Below are 27,380 nucleotides of genomic sequence, written 5' to 3'. Positions count from 1 at the left end.
TGTTTATTAGTAATACAAAATAAGTTTGAGTGGGTTATATTATAGATAACATTTTTTTTCATTTACTAAAGTGGAGAAATTTGTATGTTAGAAAGCAGTTCCTTAAAGTTTATGATTTGCTCTTCTAGAACATTTGCTGTCTATTGATAGATTGAAAGCAATAATATATAGTGGCTACCCATTCGCATCATAGTTGAGTCAGACAAGTCTAGGTTCAAGGCTTGGCTGATCTTAGGTGAATTACTTAACCTCTCCGAGTCTCAGTTTTTTCAAATGTAAAATGCGGATATGGATTGTTGAGTGAATTAAGTGAGGCAGTACATTTAAAACACTCAGCAGTTAGCTACTATTTATTGAGCTCTTAGTAGTCTCTTTGAATAAAGTTCATCAGCTAGCTAGCTGTTTAGTGCTCTTTTTTTTGGATCTGATATACTCTTTGTGGTATAGGAAATTTAACCCATTCTGGATGTCTTTAATGAATCCTTTCTTGGGAGCCTGGGAGAGGAGGGCATCTATTTAGGACGAGAAGAGGGATGGTAGGCACACAGCAAGTAGATATTCAGCTATGTCAGAGATTGAGGATGAGACTCATCCCGTTTCCGACAGTGCCAAGAGCTGCTGCATTCATGTACAGAGATATTAGCTAATTATCTGTGGCTGGTAAAATTGTGGGACTCTAACGGGGTTGAGTGTAACTTTTACTTCTATTGTCAAGCTAATACTTTAATGTAATAGAAAATTAACGATAAAATGCTGTCTAGGGTAGTGCGTCCCTGACTCAAACCCTGAGTTCTCCAGTTTTCTCTCCCAGAAGCAACCATGGTGAGCTGCGGCTTTGAGGCAAAGCTTACAGTGAGGTTAATCACTTTCTCCTTTTATCCCTAGTCTCGAGTCATCTTTCTCCTGATCAGTTTTATATCTTGAATATCTTCTTGCTTGTTAAGAGGTACATATTTTCTTAGGTTTGCTTCTTAAAAAATTTCTCTTTTGAGTGTTGCAATGTAATTTTTGCTCCAGTTTTTGTTAGTAAAAAAAAGATGTTGAAAATCTTTAAGACAGATTTGAAAAGTAACAGGCCGTATGGAGCTATCAAAACATTAATTACATATGTAAGGAAAATCAGTGAAAGTTACACTGCAAATATTGTAGCCAATTTTAAAGTCTCTGTTTTAAGGGAAAATGTAGTTGGCTAAAGAGTGACTATTTTGTAAGAGGAAACAGTGCTCTGGGAGTTTGGAAACAAAGTTTGTCTAAGGATACACAAACATAAAATATTTTTATAAAGTATTTAGATAAAGCTTTGGAAAACCTGTCATCTAAAAATGATAAACACTACTACAGTGTTGCCAAAGGAAATAATTCCTTGTTTAAAGAAAAGTGGAGGGGCTGGGCCTGGTGACATGGTGGTTAAGTTTGCGTGCTCTGCTTCGGTAGCCTGGAGTTCGCTGATTCAGATTCTAGGCCTGCACCTAGCACTGCTCCTGAAGCCATGCTGAAGTGGCATGCCACGTAGAAGAAGTAGAATGACCTACACCTAGGATATACAACTATGTACTGGGGCTTTGGGGAGTGGGGAGAAAAAAGAGGAAGATTGGCAACAGATGTTAGCTCGGGGCCAATCTTCACACACACAAAAAAGAATAAAGAAAAATAGATTTTGATCTTGACTTTATGGCTTATAAAGAAGTTCTTATGTTACTGTAGATGTTTATGTAATAGCCACTTGTTGGCTAACTGAACTAGAGTTAAGTATTCCTTTAATTGGATTAGCTTTAAATGTAGGGGAAAGAACATGGCAATGGAATTAAACTGAGCTACATTTTCAGTGCTGATTAAGGAAGTTAGTTTCAAGGAACCCAATTCTGACCAAATTTCTAGTTTTGGCAATTATTTGGAGATCTATTCAGTCAGTGGGGGAGGAATTGAATAATAATTGTTTAGCTTTGTACTTTGAAGAGGATCTTATGATCAAATTTAACTTAGTTAATATATATTAAGCTGCTGTCTTTTTAGAAAATGATTTGTCTTTTAGGATAGACAGACAAATAGCAAGTAGACCTTGTAGAAATGTGTATTTTATATCAAATATATTTGATCATGTAGATGGTATCAAGTTAAATTATCAATATTAATCCCTATTCATAATTTTTCGTAATCTGCTTTCTTGTTTGTATCTTTTATTTTGATGTTGTTTTATTTTTTATTTTTTTATTTTTATTTTTTTTTTTGAGGAAGATTAGCCTTGAGCTAACATCTGCTGCCAGTCCTCCTCTTTTTTTGCTGAGGAAGATGGGCCCTGAGCTAAAAATCCCTGCCCATCTTCCTCTACTTTATCCGTGGGACGCCTACCACAGCATGGTTTGACAAGTGGTGTGTAGGTCCGTACCCGGGATCCGAACTGGTGAACCCCAGGCCGCCGAAGCAGAATGTGCGAACTTAACTGCTGTGCCACTGGGCCAGCCCCTTTGATGTCATTTTAAACATCCAGAAATACTACAAGAGTGATTGAAAGAATTGCCATATGCCCTTTACCAAGATTCACTAACTGTTAACATTTTGTCCCATTTATTATTCTCTCTCTCTCTCTCAACACATGCACCTATGTATGTGTGTTTGTATACGTATGACTTAAAATACATTTCCTTCCTGAACCATTTGAGAGCAGTTGCAGACATTATGCCTGTTTACTTCTGAATATTTCATCACGTTTTCCTGTGATGAAGAATTTTGAAATTGCACTGTGATTCTCATAGGAGACTGTCTTCCAAAACCGTAGTACAGTTTTCAAAATCAAGAAATTTAATGTTGATCCAATATCGTTACCAAATTATAGTCCATATGCAAATGTTGTCAGTTGTCTCAATTATATGCTTTGTAGCTATTTTCAGTACATTGTATGCAGTTGTCCTAAGTCGTCTTTGATCTAGAACAGTTCTTCAACTTTTCTTTGTCTTTCACAAACCTGACGATTTTGAAGTGTGTAGGTCAATTACTTCTTTAAATGTCCCTCAGTTTGGGTCTCTTTGATGTTTCCTCGTGATTAGATTCAGTTTATTCCCTTTTTTTGTAAGAATACTATAATGGTGACATTGTGTCCTCCTCAGTACTTTATGTCAGACAGCACATAATGTTAATATATCATATTTATGGGAGTATTCACTTCTATCATTTGGTTAAGGTGGTGTCTGCCGAGTTTCTCCAGTATAAAGTTGCCGTTTCTTTTTGTAATAAGTGATTTCTGGTGTTATACTTTAAGGCTATAAATATCCTGTTCCTTCTAAAAGTTTCAACCATTAGTTTTAGCATCCGTTGGTGATTCTTGCCTGAATCAGTTATTATGATGATAGTTAGAAATTGGTGATTTTCTAATTCCGTCATTTCCCTTTGTGTTTATTTGCTGGCATTCTGCCATGAAGAAGAGATTTTCCCTTCTTCCTCATTTATTTATTTATTTATTTATCTCAGTATTGACTCAGGGATTCTTATTCTTTGGAATGGATTATAATCTATTGCTGTCACTATTTATTTTGATGCCCAAATTGTTCTAGCTTTGGTCCCTGCCAACTAACTTCTGTGTCCTTTTGATTTGTCCCACTATTCTAAGTTTTAACTGAAATAAGTAAGGCTTAAATGTTTAGGAATGAATGGTTTATTTTAGATGCTCTATGAAGAGTCCACTCTAATTATTTAAAAGTTTTCTTTTAAATGTTTACAAATTTTAAAAATTGAGCCCCCTGAAAGGTAATCTCTGCACAGAAGCACTTTATCTCTGCCTATTCTCAAGGTAATTTTCATTGCAGTGATGATTGGCCATTTTTTATAACAGCTTTATTGAGATGTATTTCACTTAGCACATTATCCAGCCATTGAAAGTATATAGTTCAGTGGTTTTTAGTGCAACGATCCAGACTTGTGCAGCATTACTGTCATTAATTTTAGAACATTTTTATAACCCCGAGAAAGGCCCTGTATCTATTAGCAGTCATTCCCCATTTCCCCCAAACTCCCCAGCCTGTGGCAATCACTAATCTCCTTTCTGTCTCTATGTTATGTACCTATGCTGGACATTTCATATAAATAGAATCATATAATTTGCAGTCTCTTGTGACTGGCTTTGTTACTTATAGCCTCATGTTTTCAAGATGCATCCAGGTTGTAGCATGCACCAGCGCTTTATTCCTTTTTATTGCCATTTAATGTTCTTTCGTAAGGATATGTTACGTTTTTATTTATCTGTTGATCTCTTGCTTGACAATTGGGTTGTTTCAACTTTTTGACTATGAATGAAGAATGCTGCTGTGAACATTCATGTATAAGTTTTTGTGTGGACTTAACATGTTCATTTCTCTTGGATATACTTAGGAGTAGAATTGCTGGATCATATGGAAACTCTATGTTTAACCTTTTGAGGAACTGCCAAGCTGTTGTCCAAAGTGGCTGTACCATTTTACATTTTCACCAGCGTTATATAAGGGTTCCAGTTTCTCTACGTCCTAGCCAACACTTGCCGTCTTTTCTTTATAACCTTCCTGTTTGTATAAAGTATTGTCTCATTGTGCTTTTGATTTGCATTACCCTAATAGCTAATGTACTAAACATCTTTTTGTGTGGTTATGGGACATTTGTGTATCTTCTTTGGAGAAACGTCTATTCAAATCCTTTTGTCCGTTTTTCAGTTGTGTTATTTGTCTGTTTAAAATTGAGTTGTAACAGTCCTTTACATATTCCGGATACAAGTCCCTTAGCAGATACATGATTTTCAAATATTTCTTCCTTTTCTGTGAGTTTTATTTTTATTTTTTTATGGTGACCTTTGAAGCACAGAAAGTTTTAATTTTGATGATGTCCAGTTTATCTAGTTTTTCTTTTATCATATATCAGAAACCATTGCCTGATCCATGTTTATGAAGATTTGTAAGTATGTGTTTTTTTAAGACTCGCTTTTTACATGTACTTGTATTGAAGTCTTTGATCCGCTTTGAGTTAATTTTTGTATATGATATGAGGTAGTGATCCAACTTCATTCTTTTGCATGTGGATATCCAGTTATCCCAGCAGATAACTGACTGTTGATCAGGAAGGTAGAAGAGGCTAGTGGAGTAGGAAGTACCTGGGATAGTATCATGGTGGTAAATGATTGCTGTCTCTGTTAAGATGTAATTTAGTTGGCCTTACATCAGTTTTTAATTTGGAATGTAAATGGATTGATAGAAGGAGAAATTGTTCATATGAATCAGTAATCTGTAAAGTTAAATATGCATGCTTAGCCTACCAATTTTGTATTTAGGACGTATTACATAAATATTTGTTGGTAAATGAAAAGATGTGATTGTAGACCAAAATGTATATTAGGTTGCCTAAAAGGAAAATTTGAGGCTTTAGCTGCTGAAGCCTTTAGAAATTTCTTATAGAGAAGTATATGAATTGTGACTATAAAAATGTTATTTGGAGAACCAATTGAAGCTGACTCAACAGTGGAGCTAGGATTTGCAAAGAGAGGTATTGACAAAAGAATATATGGGTTGACCATTTAGATGTTTATTAATATTTAAGCCTATTAACACTCATATTTAATAACTTGTTTTGCAGTGATCTTAGGTCAAGATTTATGTGCATACAGAGTTTCACTAAAGACATCATAGCTCTACAGCAGTGGTTCTCAGTAAGGAGTTATTGTGCACACTTGGGACATTTGGCAATGTCTGGGGACATTTTTGGTTTTCACAAGTAGGGGAGCACTACTGGCAACTAGCTGGTGGAGGCCTGGAATACAGTTAAACATCCAACAATGCATAGGACAGCCGCCACAACAAGCACTTATTGTGCCCAAAATGTCAGTAGTCATCCACACAAAAACTTGTACGTGAATGTTCATAGCAGTATTATTCATAATTGGCAAAAACTGGAAACAACCCGAGTGTCCATCAACTGATGAATGGACAGATGTAGTTTACCCATATAACAGAATATTGTTCATCAATAAAAAGGAATGCTATTACTGATACATGCTAGAACTTGGATAAACTTTGGAAATATTATATACACTAAGTGGAAGAAGCCATCCACAAAAGACCACATATTGTATGATTTCGTTTATATGAAATGTTCAGAGTAGGCAAATCTGTGGAGCTAGAAAGATTAGTGGTTATCTAGGGCTGGGGTGATTGAGAAGAAATAACAGGTGATGGCTTAAGTGTGTGGGATTTCTTTTTGGGGTGATGAGAATGTTGTAAAATTATATCATGGTGATCGTTATATAACTGAGTATACTGAAAACCTTTGAGTCGTACACTCAATGAGTGAGTAAATTGTGTAGTATGTGAATTAAGTCTCAATAAAGCCTTTAAAAATAGCAGTCATGCCAAGGGTTAGAAATCTTACTCAACAGGTCAACTGCCCACTGTCAATGGAATGTTATGTTGTAGAGAGAAATTGAGGGTGAAGATGAAGTTTTGGGAGATACTCCTATGATGGTGTCATTGAAGTAAAGGGAGTGAGAGAGCATTCACAGCGAAGCAAAGAAGACCAATGTCAGGACCTTTAGCTACAACAATATTAAGAACCAGGGAGAAGCAAAAGAGATTGAACAGGCCAGTTTAGACAAGTGGAGGGGAGAACCAGGCAAGGAGTCTTTGGAAGCAAAGATAGAGTGTTTCAAAGAGTAAAGGTAGTAGACATAGTCTGGTACTGATGAGTAAGATGTAAATTGAAAATAGGCCATTGGATATCAGTTAGGACATAGATAATCATATAGAGTTCTGTTCAGGTGAGTGACGGGGTAGAGGAAAGCACAAAAGCCATACTTAGTGTTTGAGTAGTGATTGGTAATTGATGAAGTAGAAAGTGAAATGTAGCTATTTCGTGGAGCGTGGACTGTGAGAGATCGAGGGAGTGGGAGTTTGGACCAAGTGAATCTTTGGTTTGGCTTTGTATTTGAAGCTTTGTAGAGATGAACCTGTTTATTGCCCAAGGTGGGGAAGTCAGAATTTAGGGGAAAAAATGCAATATTGTAGTGTTAGCTAGGCCAAAGATGTAGCTGTTGAGACAGCCCAGGATGCAGTTAAGGTAGTGAAGAAGATAGTAAGCTTTAGGAAGTACGGGGTGTCTGCCTTCAAGATCCAGGTTTCTTAGCTATTAAGTGCTGGTTTGGTCAGCTTTGTCCAAGTTTGTTCAAAAGTAGAGGAACAAAGTGTTAGAAATCAGCATCTGATGGAATTTTAAAACGTGTTTGTGTGTATGTATAGCCATTGTGAAGTCTTTTCTTTAGTCCTCTCTTCTTTGAGTTTTTCCCCCAATGATTTTCTCTCTATTTGTGCTTAGTATTGTACACTTTTAAAAAGAAAGTAGGTTTCTAAAGTCATTAATCATTGTATGAAGTACCTTACACATTATCCTTCTAGGGATGTTTCTGCTTTACAAAGAAGGTGTCCAGGGAAACTAGTAAGAATTTTTGACTTTGGGCCATTGGAAGAAAAGGTTATTTTGGGAATAGTCCCTTCAGTCTTGGGTCATAGTTGATTGTGCTGAATTGTATTTTACCTAGATAATATTTTTCAAAATATTTTTTAAAAGATTTTATTTGGTAGTTCCCATATCTATTCTGTGTTCCCTGTCCCTCCCATCTTGCCATGATAGCCCACTAATACCAGCTATAGTTATTATTATTCTACTGTGTAAATAGATAACTATCGTAGATGGGAGGACCTCTGGCTGTAGGAGAAAGTTAACGAAACTGCTTTTCTGTTGTTGACCAGCAGGTGGTTGGAGAGCAAACGAGGGAAAGCCCACTAAGTTGTTTGCTACTGCCTGAGCAGTGCTGTGCAGTTTGATTTTCTCTTTCTAAGCCTACAGATTTCTCACTTACTACTTCATATGGTTTAAATCAGTGCAGGAGCAGGGAGGAATGGATTGAGCATTAGAAAAAGGTCTCCCTAAGAGGAAACTTGCTTTCACACTTTTTAACTCTCTTATTCAATTGCTTAGCAATTTAAGACCATAGGCAACTTAGAAACTGAACCTTGTATGCCAGCAGCAGCAGCGTCTTGGTGCTCCTCACCTTTGGCTAAGTTTTATCATCTATGCAGATGTCTGTTTGGGCAAGCCTGACTTAATTATTTTAAACACAGTCTTTCTCGCTAGAAAATGATTTCTTAAAAGTTATTTAGATACTGATGAACAGATATTTCCATTGAATTTTTAATTCTGTGAACCTGTCTAGGTTATTTCAGTTCAATAAATTCTTAATGAATGCCACTTCTCACAAGGCAGTCCTGGACTGTGTTACAAAGCTTAGAGTTTAAGATTGCATTATTTGGAAAATGATATTGCTGGGAAAATAATAAGAGAGCTGCCCTCTGAATTACATGTTTTTCTCCTGTATTAGGTTTGAGTGAGAGGTAAATGCTTGAGACATTATATAGAGAGTTTTCGTTTATTAATACCTAAATTGAATTATTGAAGGCCTTCTATATATTTTAATTTTGACAGTAGGATTCTTTTTGTTAGAAAGCTGTGATTTAGAGGATTAAGACCTTGTGGGTTTAATCCTTTTATGGGTTAAATAAACTTTGCTTTTGCCGTGGGTGGAACTGTACTGCCTACCCTGGTCAGCTGTCTTTACCAGATTTTGGTCATTATTTGCATTGGGGAAAAGTGTTTGTCTGTGTGAATCTGTTACCTTTAATACAAAGTCACTGTTCTACTGACAGTGGGCAGGTAGCATGATCTTTATATATAAAGATTATGTAACTGCTCACCCTAAACAGTTCTTCTGAGAGATCCCAGCGGTCAGTGTAACTGTGTGGCTTCACAACTCAGCAAGAATTAGATTTTTATTTCCTTTAAAGAGGGAACTATGCCTTTTTTCTTCACGTCTGCTTTGGTGACTAGCCCTATACTAGAGTTGATAAGTAACCAATATGTTAGAATGGAATACAAAAAGAGAGCTTGATAGCCTGCAGGTTCTCTCACCTAGTCACCACACGGTCACCCACACCTAAATGTGTAGTATTTAACTGAATAAAAGTAACGGAACTGTAGTCTAATTGGGGTAAATATTACTTAACGTCACCTTTTGAATATTTTATCTTAAATTCTCTGTTTTTAAAAAATCTACTTTGGATAAGTACAGTCATGCGTTGCTTAATGACGGCGATACATTTGTTAGGTGATTTCGTCGTCGTGTGAACATCATAGCGTGTACTTACACAAACCCAGATGGTACAGCCTACTACACACCTAGGCTGTATGTTACTAATCTTGTGGGACCACTGTTGTATACACAGTCCATCGTTGGCAAAACATTGTTATGTGGTACATGACTAAATATTCTTCTTTATACATCAGATTAACTTCACAAAGAAGAAAGAAGTGGGGAATTATCAGAAGACTGATTAAGATTTTGAACTCACTTTTATAATAAGTCATCTAAAATGCCTACTTAATACATTGTCTTATGCTTTTTCACTAAAACAACAGTTATCTTAATTAATAATTCATGTTCAGAAACTTACGTTTGGCATTGATAAAGATGCGTGAACATAGCATAAATTTTGAGGCTCAAGAAATATTATTTTCTTTTTTTAAAAAAAGCATTGAGATATAATTTACATACCATATAAGTCACACATTTAAAATGTACAATATTTGTTTTTAATTTATTCACAGATTTATGCAACCATCACCACCATCAATTTTAGGGAATATTCATCACCCCAAAAAGAAACCACACACCTTTTAGCAGTCACACTCCCCCATTCCCCCTCCTTCATCCCCCTCCGTGGCAACTACTAATCTACTTTCTATCTGAATAGTTTTGCCTATTCTGGATGTTTTAGTTAAATGCGGTCGTACAATATGTGGGATTTGTCCCATGCTGCTTTCACATGGCATACTTTCAAGGTTTTATTTATGTTGTAGCATGTGTCAGTACTTCATTCCTTCTTATTGCCAAATAATATTCCATTTTGTGGATATACCATATTTTATTTCTCTGTTCATCTGCTCATCAGTTGATGGTCATTAGAGTTTTTCCATTTCTTGAAAACAGTATTCAGTATAGAATAATGCTGCTATGAACATTTGTGTACAAGTTTTTACATGGGTATTTGTTTCCATTTCTCTTTGGTGTATACCTGGGAGTCAAATTGCTGGTCATGTGGTAACTCTACATTTAACATTTTGAGGAATTCCCAGAGTGTTTTCCAAAGCGACTGCGCTATTTTACATTGACATTGCCGTATATGAAGTTCCATTTTATCTGTGTCCTCACCAACACTTGTTATCTGTCTTTTTGTTTATAGCCATCCTATTTCATATGAGGTGTTATCTCAGTGTGGCTTAGATTTGCATTACCCTAATGGAAATGCCATTGAGCATCTTTTCATGTGGTTATTGGCCATTTGTGTATCTTCTTTATAAAAATATCTATTCAGATCCTTTGTCTATTTTTAAATTGAATTGTCTTTTTAAAATTTTTGAGTTGTATGAATTCTGATGTACTATAAATATATAAAGCAAATCCCTTAGCAGATATATGATTTTCAAATATTTTCTTCCATTCTGTGGGTTGTCTTTTTACTTTTTTGATGATGTGCTTTGAAATATAGAAATTTTTAATTTTGATGATGTTTGTTTTATCTTTTTTCTTTTGTTGCTGGTGCTTTTGATATATTTAAAATTGCTTTGCATGACCCAAGGTCACAAAGGTTTTTTAAAATAGATTTGTTTTTTAGAGCAGTTTTAGGTTCACACCGATACTGAGTAGAAGGTACAGAGATTTTCCATAGGCTCCCTTCCCCCATTATCAATGTCTCCCACCAGAGTGGTACATTTGTTTATAATTGATGAACCTACATTGACACATCATTATCACCCAGATCCATGGTTTACATTGAGCTTCACTCTTGGTGTTCTCTGGATTTGATCAAATGTATAATGGCATGTGTCTACCATTTATAGTATCATATAGAGCAGTTTTACTGCCCCCAAAGTCCTTTTTGTTCCACCTATTCATTCCTTCCCTGCCACCCCCCCGTCCCCTCCCCCTCCCCCAACAAACCCTTGGCAACCACTGATCTTCTTTACTGTCTCCATCGTTTTGCCTTTTCTAGAATGTCATATAGTTGGAATCATATGGGATGTTGCCTTTTCAGATTGTCGTCTTTCACTTAGTAGTATGCATTTAAGTTTCCTCTATGTCTCTTCATGGCTTGATAGCTCATTTCTTTTTGTCACTGAATAATATCCCCTTGTCTAGATAAGAGTTTGCTTATCCATTTATCTACTGAAGGACATCTTGGTTACTTCCAGGTTTTGGCAGTTAGGAATAAACATCCGTGTGCAGGTTTTTTGTGGACATAAATTTTTAATTCCTTTGGGTAAATACCAAGGAGTGCAGTTGCTGGATCATATGGTAGGAATAAGTTTAGTTTTGTTAAGAAACTGCTAAACTGTCTTCTAAAGTGGCTGCACCATTTTGCATTCCCATCAGCAATGGATGAGTTTCTGTTACTCCATGTACTTGCCAGCATTGATGTTGTCAGTGTTCCAGATTTTGGCCAGTCTCATAGGTGTGTAGTTATATCTTGTTTTAATTTGCATTTCTCTAATGACGTATAACATGGAACGTCTTTTCACATGTTTATTTCCATCTATATACCTTCTTTGGTGAGGTATCTATTAAGTTCTTTGGCCCATTTTTTAACCAACTTGTTTGTCATTGTTGAATTTTCAGAGTTCTTTGTGTATTTGGATAATCGTCTTTTGTCAGAAATATCTTTTATGAATATTTTTCTGCCAGTCTGTGGCTTATCATTGCATTCTCTTGACATTGTCTTTCACAAAGCAGAAGTTTTTAATTTTAAAGAAGTTGAGCTTATTGATTCTTTCTTTCATGGATTCTGCCTTTGGTATTATGTCTAAAAAGTCATTGTCAAATCCATGGTCATCTAGATTTTCTATATTCTAGGAATTTTATAGTTTTGAGTTTAATATTTAGTTCTGTGATCCATTTTGAGTTAATTTTTGTGAAAGATGTAAGGTCTGTGTCTAGATTCATTTTTTGCATGTCGATGTCCAGTTGTTAAGGCACCATTTGTTGAAAAGCCTGTCTTTGCTCCATTGTATTGCCTGTGCTCCTTTGTCAAAGATCATTTGACTGCATTGATTTGGGTCTATTTCTGGTCTCTCTATTCTTTGCCCTTGATCTGTTTGCCCATTCATTCTTCAATACCACACTGTCTTCATTATTGTAGCTTTATAGTAAGTTGGGTTGTGTCAGTTCTCTGACTTTGTTCTTAAGGTCACAAAGATTTAATCCTATGTTCTCTTCTAAGGGGCTTATAGTTTTAGCCCTTACATTTAGATCTATCATACATTAGATCCATCATCTGTTTTAATTTAATCTTTGTATATGGTATAAGGTAGGGATCCAGCTTTGTTATTTTGCATGTGAATATCCTTTTGTTCCTACACCATTTGTTGAAAAAAGTATTCTTTTCCAATTGAATTGTCTTGGCCGCCTTATGTAAAATCACCTGACTGTAATGTGACAGTGTATGTCTGGCTTCTCAATACTATTCCATTGGTCTATGTCTGTTTTTATGCCAGTGCCACAATGTCTTGATATTATCATAGCTTTGTAGTAAGTTTTGAATTCAGGAAGTATGAGTCCTCCAATTTTGTTCTTCTTTTTTTAAGATTACTTTGTCTTCTCAGTGTCCCTTGCAAGTCCGTTTGAAATTTAGGATCAGTTTATCAATTTCTGCAAAAAACCAGCTGGGAGTTTGATAGGGATTGTATTGAATCTGCAGATCAATTTGAGGAGTCTTGCCATGTTAACAATTTTAAGTTTTCTAGTCCTCAAGCATGGATATCTTTCCATTTATTTAGATCTTTAATTTCTTTCAACATTATTTTATAGTTTTCAGAGTAAAAGTTTTGTACTTTTTTTTGTTAAATTTATTCCTCAGTATTTTATTCTTTTTAGTTCAGTTCTAACTGGAGTTGATTTTTAAATTATTTTCGTGTTGTTCATTGCTAGTCTATAGAAATTTTTCTTTGTTGTATGTTGATCTTGTACTATGTAACCTGGCTGAACTTGTTTATTGTTAGCTCAAATAGTATTTTTAGTGGATTCTTTTGGATTTTCTATACACATGATATCTGCAAACCATTATTTTTTGAAAGATTATTATGTTTAAGTTTTATATGTACAGAGGTGATTTATGAAAATATCCTCCACCCAAGGCCTGGGTGGTGCAAAATTTACAGGTCCTGGGATTTGATAGATACTTAAAATCTCCCTTTGGCCCAGGGAGCTAATTGCTCTGGCCATCCATTCTACTTGGTCTCACCCTCTTGAAAGAGAGTACTGAGATGAAATCCAATTGCTTTTTATTCTGTTTAGGTCACTGCTGTCCTAAGAAAGTGCCCTAGTCCTATGGTCCTCTATCATACCATCATCCCCATTTAAAAATGGGCTTTAAGATCCTGGACAGTCTGCTTTCTGCCTCCCTCTCAACACTCTCTTCTGTACTCTTTTTGTTAAAGCTGCGCTCCCAGGCCAAGTTTCCTTCTGCCCGGGCACCTTTGCACATGGAGTTTCTCTGCCTGCATGCCTTCTCTCCTTCTTTCCCTAGTCACCTCCTAATTGTGCTTCAGTTGTGTACCCTATATTAGGTCAGATTCCTTTTGCTATGGCTTCTCATATGCACGTTATATATGATTTTCTCCCATTTGGCTCACTTCTCAGTTAGTAATTTTTTATTTGTTAGCTTATTTGAGTAATATCTGTTTACTCACTTGTTTGGGAGCTCACCAAAGCATGGGTCATGCTTTTGTTCACTGTATTGTTGGCACCTTGCAGCGTGTCTAGTGTGTACTAATATATGCTTAACGAATATATACTACTTAATTATTGAGGTAAGGTGATTCAGAAGGATTATCTCAGTTCTTGGATGTTTGTTTATGCTGTTAAGATTGTTTAGCTGTCAGTTCACCTGGTGTCCATAAATGCTTAAGGGTTTTGGCAATGCTAATCATGAATGACAATATTGTTTTGTAATAAGAATGTTTGGCAGGTATGTTTGGTATGTTGGCTTCAGTAGTAATTCTTTTTTTAGTTTGCTTACACTGCCTTTTATTGGTATTCTATTTTTGTGGATCTGATTTGGTTTTGGTAAAAATTCTTTTTTAACTTAATCTCTTGGGGAAAGCTAACTGGATCATGAAATAGTAAGGGGATACAGAAGCTCTCACTTAAATTTGGATTTACACTAAAGCCAACGTTGCTGTTTGGAGGCAAGGCTTGGGAAAACATTCAGGTGAGGTCAGTTTTCCTTTATCTCAAAGGACTTTTGATTCTTGGACTAAGTGCTGTCGGTAAGACTGGGCTCATTGGTTCTGCGCTGTGCCAGAAAGAAAAGTAGCAGTTTTGTTGTTAGAAAAATTAATAGTGATAGAGATTAAACATATAGGAAGAAAAACTGGGCTTCCTCTTGCTTCTGAAACTTTGTTTTACTAAAGAGGTAGAATAAAAAGAATATAGGAAGATGGATAAATTATTTATTATTTTTGTAAAATGTCCTTTGTTGCTGCACGATCTTTCTATATTGTAAACTACTTATAAGAATAGGCAGTGGAAATGTTCAGACTCTCCATATTTGCTTGAAGATAATTTGTAGTTATTGTATGGTTCATTTAATTGGTCTTTTTGCTGTCAGTCACCACCACAAAATGGTACACTTACTGAAAGTTTTAGTAGATGAACAAGAACTCATTTGCATATGTAAGGACCTGTAGCATTTCTAAAGATGACTTTTTCCCCTTCATGTTAAGAGGTATATACTTACTGATAATACTGTGTGTTCTCGTAAGGTTTATCCGATGACAGTCAGCAGCAGGGTGTGATTAAGCCCTGTCCTCTGGCTCTGGGCCGAGTGTGTGTTGTCTCTGGTCGTGCAGTTACAGAGTAGGGCAGGTGGTATGTTCATATGCCTTTGATTGCTCAGAAGTTGGTGTGCTTTCCCAGGCAGAGCATTTTAGAGCTAGGTAGGATCATTGTGGGAGTGGAGGCTAGGGAACAGAGAGTTAATTCTTCACTGTTCTGTGGTTGAATTTACGTCTAGCCATTGAATTTACATCTGGCTGCAGCTGATTTTCCAGGGGATTAAGATAGCATTGTGCTTAGAAGACTGGTTTTAGTACTTTAGAACTGGAACCCTTGCTAAGAGGGACTGGGCTTGTGTTTGGTTCACTGACAGAAAGATCGTTGTACTCTAACTCCTGATTCTTGAATTTGGTGAAGACATGGGAAAGTGAAGTAAGATTAGATGTGGATGATGAATTTTTAAGAACACAAGGATTATTAAAAGACTGAAAGCAACTCTGTATGACTGTACTGTTGGTTAAATTTTACTTGATTTGGTTACAAATGAATTATTCGGATAGTAAATATAAATTACCTGAGTTCAGCATTTATTTTAGAAAAATGTATAAATCCGAAGCCCAAGAAAATTTTTGATTTAAAATCTGATTTGAATTCTGGTAAATGGTAGCTATTTAATTAGTGTCAATCTATTGTGACCATATGTCTCCTAGAATCTGACAAGCATATAGCAGTTAATTAGTAATCACTTTATTGCCAAACTTTTCCTCTGTTGGCAATATATTTGGATAAAAAAGATAAAGATAAAAAAAGAAAATATAATGTCTAGATACTATCCCATGTTAAAGTAGTACTGTTTAACCAAAACTTTGGAAACTTTCAAAAAGGAAACTATTGTTTTGTTAAAACTGTTGTTTTTAAAATAAACTATTGCTTTATTTAAACTTTAAATCATTTTTTAAAATGTTATCTTAAGAATAGAAGTGCTGTATTTCTGAATTTTAGTGGTAGTCTTTTTGTTTTGAAAGTATTCTACGTTAAGAATTATTTGGGGTAGAAGTGGTATTTTTGAGTCTTATGTACATACAGAAATAGTTAATTGGTAATATTAAATTAAAAACTGAATTATCCTAATTCTTCACATTGTTTTAAATGTACAGATGTGGTCCAGACCTGTATATGACTGTTGTATTCACATTGTGATTTTGTTCTAACTAGTTTTTTAAATTGAAAAGTAATACATGTACATTCATAATAACAATATTTCAGGTAATACAGAAGGGCCCTCATAGTCTCCTATTCAAAGACAACAACTTAACAGCTTCACAGCACAATCTGTTAACTAAAACATATGTTTCTTGTGAGGATCGCCCTGTTCTTAAACATTTGTTCCATTCATTATTATACTGTTCTTTTTATTGTTTTTATGTTTAAGTTTTTATTAAAATGCTTTCGGGATAATTACGTGTTCTTTTAGTAGAGAGAGATTATTTGTAATTAAGTTATATGGTTGTGTCTTATTGTGCAAACTGGACTTTATGTGCATTTTTTATTATGAAAAGGGTATTGGTGGTAGTGGTAGGCTGACTGATAAAGAGAAGGTAGTTAAGTCTGCAGTGTTGTGGATTAATTCTTCAAAGAACAATTAGCATAACCTCTTTGCGAGGTGTGTTTACAAGTGAGCTTTCTTATTAGAAAGCAAACATCATGCCAGAGTTAAAAATCCTTTCCAGGTTTGGGGTTGGAAAACAAAACTCACATGGAACTTTAATATGATAGGGAAAAGTATTTTCTGATAGATATCAGATATTAAATTCACAGATCTCCATATGCTGTTGGCAACATGTAAGGAATTCAAATCTTAAAAACATGCTTGTTGTCAGCTTTTAAAGGAAATTTGGCCATACAGACTGAGCACCAGGGACAGTGTGTCTGAAACAGACCAAGATCAAGAGAGGCTAAAACAAGGATTTAGAAAAAACAGATTTGAGGATTATTTTGAACTGATGTTTAGGTGAGCAATTGCATTAATTCCATTTCATATCTGGAAAAAGCCCTCTCTTAAACTTAGGACTTTTCCATTTCTTCTTAATATAATCGATATCTACAAATACTTATGGAGCATACACTTTTTATACTTAAAAAAGATAGAAAAGAGAATTAAACAAATCTCTTGGTTTAGGTTTAGTTTCCTTTTGTAAGATTTATTAGCTTTTGAAGTGATCTCCTCCACTTAGTAAAGAACACAGCCTGCTATAACTGACTGGCTTAGTTGGAATGCAGGAGACTTTTTTCATTCACTTAGAATGAGAGTTTCCATATTTCCAAGAATAGCAAAATCCGTAAATATTACTTCCTTTATTTCTGCTGTCAATATTCTTCCTCTGTGCTTGAACTTTTAGATTTTAACTTTCTCTTGCAGTTCCCAGCACCTGGAGTATTTGCCTCTCTTACCCAGAGAGAGCGGCATGCATTTGCGAGCTGCGTGGTGGCTATGTTAACGAGAAAAGTGACAAATGGTCTGCTTTGAGACCAAACATTTTATTATAGTTATGTGAATCCGTGTCATATACCAGCTAATTTAAAAATAAAATGATGACGCCTTTTTGTAAGCATACAAAGTATTAATAAATTCTGTTATTTATCTAGTTAAAAGTGTTCAGTAATTATACACATATATTTTGTTTTTTAGATTTGGATATCCAACAAATGAACAATTTCTTATCATTTTTATCTCAGATTGCAAATTCCTAAAAAAAGGGAACTAGATTGTCATAATTTCTTTGTGTATTTTTGCTTAACACAGTCCTTAATATAAGTATTTCATAAGTACTTTTCATTTCTGAACAGTTTACATACCAAAAAATTGACTTTTAATTAATAAAATGGGACATTGTAAATTAAGGGAATAAAACTGGAAAAGAATAAATGGAATATTTTTTATGAAGTACAAAGAATGTATTGCCTTACTTAGGTGCTTTATTTCATATTCACAAGCCGCCTCCTTTTTTTATGCCCCAGCCTTTTATTGTGGAAAATTTCAAAGATGCACAAAAACAGAATACCCAGCTTCAGCAGCTCTAATTTCTTGTTTCATCTGCAACTCTCCCATCCCCGGGTTACTGTGAAGCAAATCCTGGATATCAAATACTTCCTGCCACAGATGTTTCAGTTTGTTTCTCTAAAAGATAATCAAGCCTTCGTCTGTAGACAACCTGCAATAAGATCTCATCTGCAGTCAGTGTACCGTATTCTGAGTGAAGACCAGTCTTAACAACCTTAGACCAAAGTAGGTACTTAGTGAGAAAGTGAAATCGTTTTAGAAACTTGTCATACCAATAACTCCTAGTATTCATGAGCTGTTATGTTTTTTTCAGGCTTTTCTTTATTTGAAGTTCCAACAGTTAACTTTCTTTTGGCTTTTGACTCTTCCTCTGCATCCCCACAAGGGGGCAGATAAAGGAAGAGAAAAGTAAAATTTAAGTGAGCCTGATTTGAGTTTCGCTTTTATTCATCAGTCAAATGGAGTTGCAGCAGATTTTTGGAGTGATTTTTCAGAAACAAGCAGTGACTTCTCTTCTGAAAGAACTTGCGGTGCCCTTCCTTGCTTTTCAAAGACAAAATAATATTAGATACCTAAAACAGAGGTTAAGCAATGATCTTTTAAAAATGGTTTCTAAACCATTGTTACAGCCTTCAGTTTTCTCTGCTAATGGTTTGGGCTTTAATGAAAATATAGCATTTGAACTTATGTCTGATTTTTGCAAGCTATAGTTTAGGTAACTATTGTTGAAATTTCTCATTGAGCGATGAGGATATTGCCTAGTTGATGTATTTTACTGGGCATTTGATTAGCATTGGAAAGGGCATAACCACCATCTTTATGCCCAAACAGCTTACCATTTCCTAAAACCTTCAGTTACTGTGTCAGTGTCATTGAGTGAATTATGTTCATAAACACCTACGAATATGTTATGGTTACTTTATGTATGGCAAAGACAGTATTCTATTTTGAAGCTTGTTTGATATTGAACACCTGAGCACCATAAAAATTGATTTTCAGTCTGTGGGCATTTTAAATGAGCACCTGTGGAGTTTTATGTAAGTTAATTATTTCTTTGTGTGAGAGTGGTGTCTGGATACTTGAGGTGTGGGAGTTTTTCTTCTTCTGTATCGTGTATACTTGCCCTTCTTGTTCTTTTTCGTTTCCCAGTAAATATACTTCTTTTGGCAAAATGCTGTTTTTCCAAGCAGACTATGTAAGACTCACATTTTGTATATGTGGTTTTAGTTGTTATAAGATATTGAGGGAGAATAATGGGATAAACATTAATGGGATTAAAAAATGGGATTGACTCTTCTTTTTTTGTATGTATTTTGGCGTCTGTTTTACATTAGTGTTTTTCCTGCTGTTGCCACCGTTAAGATCTCTGGTTATCTAAATTTCTACATCACTGCGGCATGGCATATAATGAAACTGTTATCTTACATTCCTATAGCATTCTTTTTATCAGCAGTTAATGCCTTTTATTCCTTAACTTCATGCATGAATTATGTAGCATATGTGAAGAGGCTTAAACTGTTTCCATTACATTCTTTCTGGATGGCTCCTGTTATATTTAGGATATACTTATACTTTAGACAAAGTAAGAATGTTATTGTTGTTGACCTTGACCCCAGATAACTGGGCAGACATTATATAGCGATGTTTGAGTCTTCACAAAACGTACTGTTAAAGCCGACAGAGTGCTGGCGGGAGACTCTCCTGGACAGCAGAGTCATGGAGCTTTTCTTCACAGTAAGTCTCACTTTTCATCTCTGGTAGTAAAGGCCACGGAAAAGTGCCACTGAGAAGAGCACGTGCTTTTGTGTTTTTCTTACCTAAAACAAGACAGATTGCTTTTCGCCTCTAAAGCCTTCTCTTCTAATCAATATATCTGCTTAAACAGAAATCATGTAGAAATGTTCTTGTTAATTTATAAAACTGTTATATAATTATGAAGGATTTAATATCCTAGAGCTGAAGTTCTCACACTTCTTGGTCTCAGGCTCCCTTTACACTCTTAAAAATGATTGAAGACCCTGAAGAGCTTTTGTTTATGTGCGTTATAGCTATTAACATTTACCATATTAAAAATTCAGACCGAGAACTTTAAAATAATTTAATTCATTAAAAAATATCAATACGAAATCATTATATATCAACAAATAACATTTTAATAAATAGCTATATTTTTGATAAAAAAAGGTTAGTGAGAAGAGTGATATTGTTTTACATTTTTGCAAATCTCTCTAATGTCAGGGGTAATAGAAGACAGCCACATTCTCATATCTGCTTCTTCATTCAATCGGTTGCAGTATTACACATCATGTAGCCTTGGGGATACTGTACTGTATGTATGTGTGACAGTAAGAATGGGAAAGGCAAATACTGTCTTTGTATTATTATGAAAATAGTTTTGCCCTTACAGCCAACCTAACAGGGTCTTAGGAAGCTCCAGGGCCTGGACCACACTTGGAGAGCTGCTCTTCTACAGTAGGGCGCTTTTTATGGACTAATTATCAGTCATGGGTTGAGTTAGTGTTATTGAATAACAGGTTATTTCAACTCTAACTATTTGCTAAATATCGAGAAGTAAGCAGTATGCTCCCGTGTTTGCCCATGAGGGTCCCCAATATAATGAGCAAAAGCTGGGGAAAAAATACCTACTATATATGTGTGTAGGGTGTATGTGTGTTAGGTGCTTATTTGCAATTATAGGGCAAACATACAAGTTATTTAGATATAATGGCTGGGGCAGAAATACAGATAAAAACCAATTAAGGAGGAAAAAAGTATTTTGCTTATTAATCCCAACCATTAATTATAGTTTCTTACCTTTTCATTTGTTTAAAAAAATTCACTTTTTTAAAACGTTTTTGCACCATTTAAAAATTGTAGTTATGTGATGTATATTAGAAAATACCTAGAACAAGATTGTTTATCCATGGATATCCATAAAAATATTTTCTCTAAAAATACTCAGAAGATTACTTTGCATTTGCTTAAATCAGAGAAATGACTATCAGTATCAAAGAATTGTAGCTAAGTTTTAAAAATCTGTTGCCTGCCTCATCTGACAGAAGTTGTTTTGATTTGTATCCAAGTTCAACTTTCAGTATTATTCATTTGATTGAAAGTAGATCCCATTCCAGCAGTTTTTGAAAAGGTGAAAAACTTGCTACCAGTACTGGAAACAACTACCCCAAATCTGAACAGCTGTCTAGACAGACTGGACAGCTGCTCCTGTCAGCTGTGAACTACCACAGGCAAATAACTTTTGAATTGAAAGTTAACTCTTTTTCACTTTGTTATTTTAACAGTTTTGTATTTGTGGCCTATTATTTTCATTTAAGCAGTTTATAAACAATTTTAATTTTGTTATTTGTTACGAAAAAGGCAGTGGCTCATCTTTTTGTGTTATTAAGTTTTTGTTAAATTTATTTTCAGTTATGTGAATTCACTCCTGATTTAAAGCAGTTTTCCACCGGATATCATCGCTATTTCCGTAAATTTCCATCAATAAACGTAAACATACTATCGTGTGGAATCGAGCCTTGAAATATGTTGCTCATATTTGAATTCAGGAACACTTCAGGTTGCATTCTGCCCCTCAGAAGTGTACAAAATGCTCAATTTTCCTTTCTCCTATTAGGTGTTGGAAAATCGCTCTCCTTCGTTTTTCCTTCTACCTTTTTGACAGATTCTTTCTGATCTTGTTTGTGGTCTCTTTCTCTGCTTATTGCTTAAAATACCAAGTATTTAGTAAAATACTTAGTAAATACTAAGTAAATACTGAATTACTAATACTTATTTAGTAAAATACTGAGATAGGAATACTACGATAGTGTTCCTGTCTTAGTTCTCAGCTTTGCTGACTGTGTACACTTTTGTGGGGCTCTCTCTCCCACATGTACGCCCTCAAGCACCACTTCTACCCTGATGACTCCTAAATCTATATTCGGCACACGCTGCTCCAGAGTTCCAGAGTCTTATAATCCAAGTGCTTACTGGATGCTTTAGTTTGGATGGCCCACAGGCATCTCAGATTCAACATGTTCCAGTAGGATTTATCATCTTACTTGCTTCTCTTTATTCCCTGTCTTGCTTCACCATTCACCTCCCTGGGTGTTCTGCTAGACTTTGCTTTTCCTTTTCCCTCTGCTTCTCTCTCTATTCAAGTCATGAATTCATTTTTTAAGTTGTATAATATAGTTCAGATATGGTAGAACTCTTTGTAGTGCTGACATTGGAAGAAGGGCGAAAATCTATGTTATGTAAGAATTAATCATTGATTTACCTTGAGTTTTCTGTGGTTCGTATTTTAGATAACATAAATTGAACAGTACAGGCAGGCTCTACAGACAGTTTCTTGTTTTATTTTATCACATATTCAATGTTAGCTGTTTCTTTGAAGGTATTTTTTCTTTTGATTCTTCATTTTCTGGACCAGGAGTGAGCAACCATTTGGCTCTGTGGTAGAAAAGAAGCCCTCTGTTCTCCCAGATTGCATTGTATTAGTTGATAGAATGTTTCCCTAGGTATCGTGTTTGAATGTTGATTAGGTTAAAGGCACAATGGCGGAAATTTAGTTACAGTTTTCAGATAAGGAACTTAAGAATAAGCTTCGTTCAGAAGTTCATGAATTAGTGTGGGTATATGATTTTGTGTTGTACTTTTAATTTACTCTATAAAACTTAGAGTAGAATATATTTTGAAAAACATTTCTTTTGTTCTCGACCAGGGATTGTCAAACTTCTTTTGTAAAGACCAGGTAGTAAATATTAGGCTTTGCAGGTCACATTTTCTCTGAGGCAACTATTCAGCTCTTCCCTTCTAGTACAACTGTAGATGATGCCTCAGCAAACAAGCACGGCAGTGTTCCACTAAAACTTGGTTGACAGTTGTTAAAATGTGAGCTTTGTATAATTTTTATGTGTCTTGAAATCTTATTGTTTGATTTTGTTTTTCCCAACTGTATAAAAATATAAAAACCATTCTTACCTCACAGGCCATACAAAAGCAGGCAGGAATCCAGATTTGGCCTGTGGGCTGTGGTTTGCTGACTACTGTTCTAGACCAAAGAGGGTAACATATTTTAAGCATATCAGTAGATAAATTAACTTTGTAACTTTCACTAAATTTTTAAGGTTTTAAGTTTCTTAGAACCTTCGGAAGTTCAGGGATTAAAGATTGATGGAATCAATCCGTGAATGAAGATTTCTTGAGAGTCTGTTCGCTGTGTCCCAGCACTATACCAATGACTAAGAGAAACATTCTAACTTCAACTAATTTATAAATTTATAATTGCGAAGTCAGTGAACATAACCTGAAACAAATAGAGAATAAATGTTTAATATTATGTGCCATTCAGAAAGCAGGGATTGGTGTAGGAAAAGAAGGGCTAGAGAAGTCAAATGCTTGTCCAAAGTAGAAAATGGACTCTGTAAATGTTGTGGTGAATTAAAATCATTACCTATAATTTCTTTACTAAATGTATTTTTCTTGGTTATTTTAATTATGTCAAATCACAGAAATGAACCATCTTTAAAATCTGAAAATATTTATAGCACTGTAAAATTAGGGAGCAATATTTTGGGAGCATTTCCTTCACACATGCAACTGTATACCTGGTGTTTCACCAGGTGTTGTATCATTGAAATAAAGTCTGGATGAGGTTTAAAGTGGATTTAAATACAATTTAAATAAAAGTTTTATTTAAAACTTTTTAGTATTTATTAGTAGCAATGATGTAGGATAAAATGAGAATGAAACAAATTGTAGGCCATCGCAGTTAATGAAAGAGTGTGCTTATGTATTGGTTGAATGAATGAACGTCTAGGGATTGACAGGTATATTGGTTTTCTAAGTGTGCAACTGTTTACTTCCACTAACGTAGCATCTATACACTCCTGATTGAACTTGTCTGCTAACTTTAGCAAGAAGCTCTAGCTAGGCATAGTTAGCATAATACAGATGACTGTCGTTGTTGCTGTTTTTAGAAGAAGCAGTATGTCTGACTGGCTGGCATCTGTTTCTCTCTTTGTCATAACATGCTGGAGACAGTTCAATTTTCAAAATGTAGGTAGCCCTTAGTTAAAAATTAATTAATATGTTTAAAATCATGTCCTATAATGTAAAGTGGACTGAGGGACAATTTTCAAATTTAGTTTAATTCAACAATTAATTTTCTAGAAATAGCCAACTACAGTGAATTTTTCTCTTACCTCATTTGGCATGATAGACACGTGACCCTTACAAAAGAAGAATTTATTTTTATGGATTAGTAATTCTTTCTAACAGGTACATCGAAAAATCAGAGAAGATTCAGATATGGCACAAGATTCCCTGCAGTGCCTTGCCCAGTTAGCTTCTCTTCATGGACCCATCTTCCCTGATGAAGGTTCGCAAGTCGATTATCTAGCACACTTCATTGAGGGACTACTGAATACTATCAATGGGTAGGTATACTTGCCCCTCACAAGTGAAAAAAGGAACTTTCAGTTTTTTCTTTAACAGTGGAGGAAAAAAAGAAACTAGTGATGTTTTTCCCTTTTTAAAATATTTTGAAGTATAGTTTTATGGTAATTTGAAATTAATAGCTATGCTTTTAAAAATGAATAGGTGATAATATTTGCATGTTTGGAAATGCATGATTGTGACTTCTCTTCTACTACCACTTAATAACACTCATTGCTTGATTTTTAGAATTGAAATAGAAGATTCTGAAGCTGTGGGAATCTCCAGCATTATCAGCAACCTGATAACTGTGTTCCCTCGAAATGTTTTAACTGCCATTCCAAATGATCTTTTCTCCTCCTTTGTTAACTGCCTCACACACCTCACTTGTTCTTTTGGGCGAAGTGCTGCACTGGAAGAAGTGGTAAGTGTTCTAAAATGAATGGTATCTGTTTCTCACAAGAAGATCTGCTGTGCCTTTGGGACACTTCTCATGACAAGTAATTATTTTAAGTGAGTACTAGCTATTGTTAAAATTGCATTTTTGTTTATATGTGCAAATTATTTGGCAGTCTGTGTTTGGAAACATGACTTTTAAAATTTTGTGGATTAAAATCACTTTAGTAGATTAAATTTATTGGTCTCAAGATTTTAACTTTGAGATAATTTAGTACCTGAATGTAGGACATAGAATAAAATGTTTATATTAAGAATTATGTTGAAAGCCCATATTAACAATAAAAACTTTAAGTTTAAAGGGTGCTGCTAACTTTGTGGTGTGGTGACTATGTGTAATTTTTATGTATTTTTTGAGAATTTTAAAATTTTGGACTTCTTTGGAAATTACTTAAAAATAATTTGGTTCTAATTGTAACCATGCTTATTTTGATTAGACTGTGCTCTTTAATTTTTTTGGTGCTATGGTTTAATAGTATATGTTGCTAGAATTTAATTTAAATGAAAATGAAGACCAGTAGCAGTACTAAAGATTTTTTGTATAAATTTTCAAATGCATATTTTCCAAATTTTATATTTAATTTAGAAAACACGTGCTTAAACTCCTTGACAGCACAGCTGCATTTATAATAGTTACTGTGAATAACTACATTAATCATGGGAAATAATTGATTTTTTTCCTACAAAGTAGTTATTAAATTGTTGAAACTAAATTTTCTTTTTATGAATCAAAACGTGGATCTTTTCAAAGATTTGTAAGGGCAATAAGAATATTTGTAGATATCTGTTAGAATTTCATGTTAAATCCTAACTGAGCTGTTTTGTTGGGGGTCTGGCAGTGCACGTGTGAGTTTTTCGTATCCTTTCAGAGCTGTTCGGAGGATAAAGAACTCAGGAATGATTGTGTTTATGTAGCTGGGCACTTCAGTGGTTTGATGAGGACAGGAACCAGGTCAGGCAGATATTTCTGTGTTGGAAAAAGTATAGGTAGTGGAGGAATAGAAGTTTAAGGGTGTAATATGTGAGAGGTGAATTTCTCAGGGGCAGCAACTATGTACTCTGCATGGAAATACAGGGAAATTTTAAGTATTTAAGCTTTACTCAAACCCTTCAAATTATCATGGACTCTGAATCAATCAGGTTTCATCTCACAGGTTTTGTTGTACTTTGTTTTCCTCCTTGGTTTGTTTTCTCTTCTAAACTAGGTGGATTAAACGGCATGTTGATCATGTATTTAGAAACACAAATACCTTTTAGTTTCTTTTTGTGGGTTAAGGATGTTCCTAAACATTTTATAGAAAAATTGCCGGAGGATTTATAACATTGTTAGTTTGCAGATTTTTAGTTTTAGTTTAGAATTTATTTATTTTAACCAGGAGACTGACAACTTGGAAAACAATTTTTCTGTCAAGGTTTGACATATACAGAAAGGCTAGATCCACTTTCAGAGACGTCGATGTGTATTGTGCTTGTTTCATAAGAAGGCGTGCTCTGGTTATGTTGTACCTAATAGGTTTCATTTAAGAGAAGTGTTACTTCTTTTAATCAATTTCTTTTAATTGCTCTGTTTATGACATTTAAAAAATGTTCTTAAAAATAATTGGTTACCTATTAAAAAAGGCAGAGGGAGAAGATTTGTGTAAAGCTTTGCATCACTCATGGTAGCTAGGTAAGGGAGGTCTGGTGAAGTTGAGGGCTAAGGGGGGGCCCTGTACGATGAGTTGCCAGACTAAACGAATCCTCCTAAATGTCGCTTCAACCCCGTGTGCTTTTCATTATATCCTGTGTGTGCTGGGGGAGCGGGGCCTGGGGAATGTGCAACTGTCAAAAGTACGTGAGCAAGTCTGGCCAAACCAGAGTGGAACTTCTGGAACACAGGCCACATGTCTTGTTTGCTTGTGCACCCAGTGATTGTGGTATTAGTACATAATATATAGTTGTTGACCTGAGATGGAAAAATATATATAAAGAAATGATCTATTAAGTAAAAATTGAAAAATTGAGGCATATAAAAAACATACTTTGGGAGTCAGTGTGGTACAGAAAGATCCTGAACTTTGGAGGGGGACAGCACAGTCATGCACCAAGTAATCATAAACTACAGGGCCCTGGGCTAATTGCTTAACCTTTTCTGAGCATGTTTCCTTGTTGGGATAGTTAGGATAATTTCTTCTGAAGTGTTATGGGGTGGATTAACTATATGAAAGTGCCTGAACAGTGTGTGCAATAAAAGGTAGAATAATTATGATAAAAATGAACCTTTATAATAGCATTTATTGAGAGCCTGTATTGTGTATACTGTCTTACCAAGTAACACTAGTTCTTGAGTGTTGTTTTGTAGAAACCAAATATTTTAGTATTAGTTTTCTTTATAATTTTAATTTTGTGAAATATCTGTTTTTCTTTAATATCAAACGAGTTTCTTTTCCCAATAGGAAAACAGATTTATCATATACACTTGTTTTATTGTGATTTTTTTCAGAACTGTATTTATTTAGGAATACATATAGATTGTCTCTTTTTTTAGAAATTCATGTC

The 27,380-nt window shown here is 34.9% G+C and overlaps 1 protein-coding gene across 5 annotated transcripts in view; it reads left to right on the top strand.

The window, feature by feature from the left end:
* The window catches only part of XPO4 (exportin 4), a 126,640-nt gene that overhangs the window by 50,946 nt on the left and 48,314 nt on the right, over positions 1 to 27,380 (top strand). For all 5 annotated transcript variants that reach the window (XM_070520381.1, XM_070520385.1, XM_070520384.1 and 2 more), the window contains 3 exons: positions 19,573 to 19,685; positions 24,231 to 24,388; positions 24,636 to 24,810. In XM_070520381.1, coding sequence (XP_070376482.1) covers positions 19,573 to 19,685; positions 24,231 to 24,388; positions 24,636 to 24,810 — 446 coding nt within the window. The remainder of the gene's footprint in view (positions 1 to 19,572; positions 19,686 to 24,230; positions 24,389 to 24,635; positions 24,811 to 27,380) is intronic.

The sequence above is a fragment of the Equus asinus genome, chromosome 11 (genome assembly GCF_041296235.1).
Source record: "Equus asinus isolate D_3611 breed Donkey chromosome 11, EquAss-T2T_v2, whole genome shotgun sequence".
Classification (NCBI taxonomy): Eukaryota; Metazoa; Chordata; class Mammalia; order Perissodactyla; family Equidae; genus Equus; species Equus asinus.
Note: the sequence above shows the minus strand (reverse complement) of the source record. Positions and strands in the feature narration are given on the sequence as shown.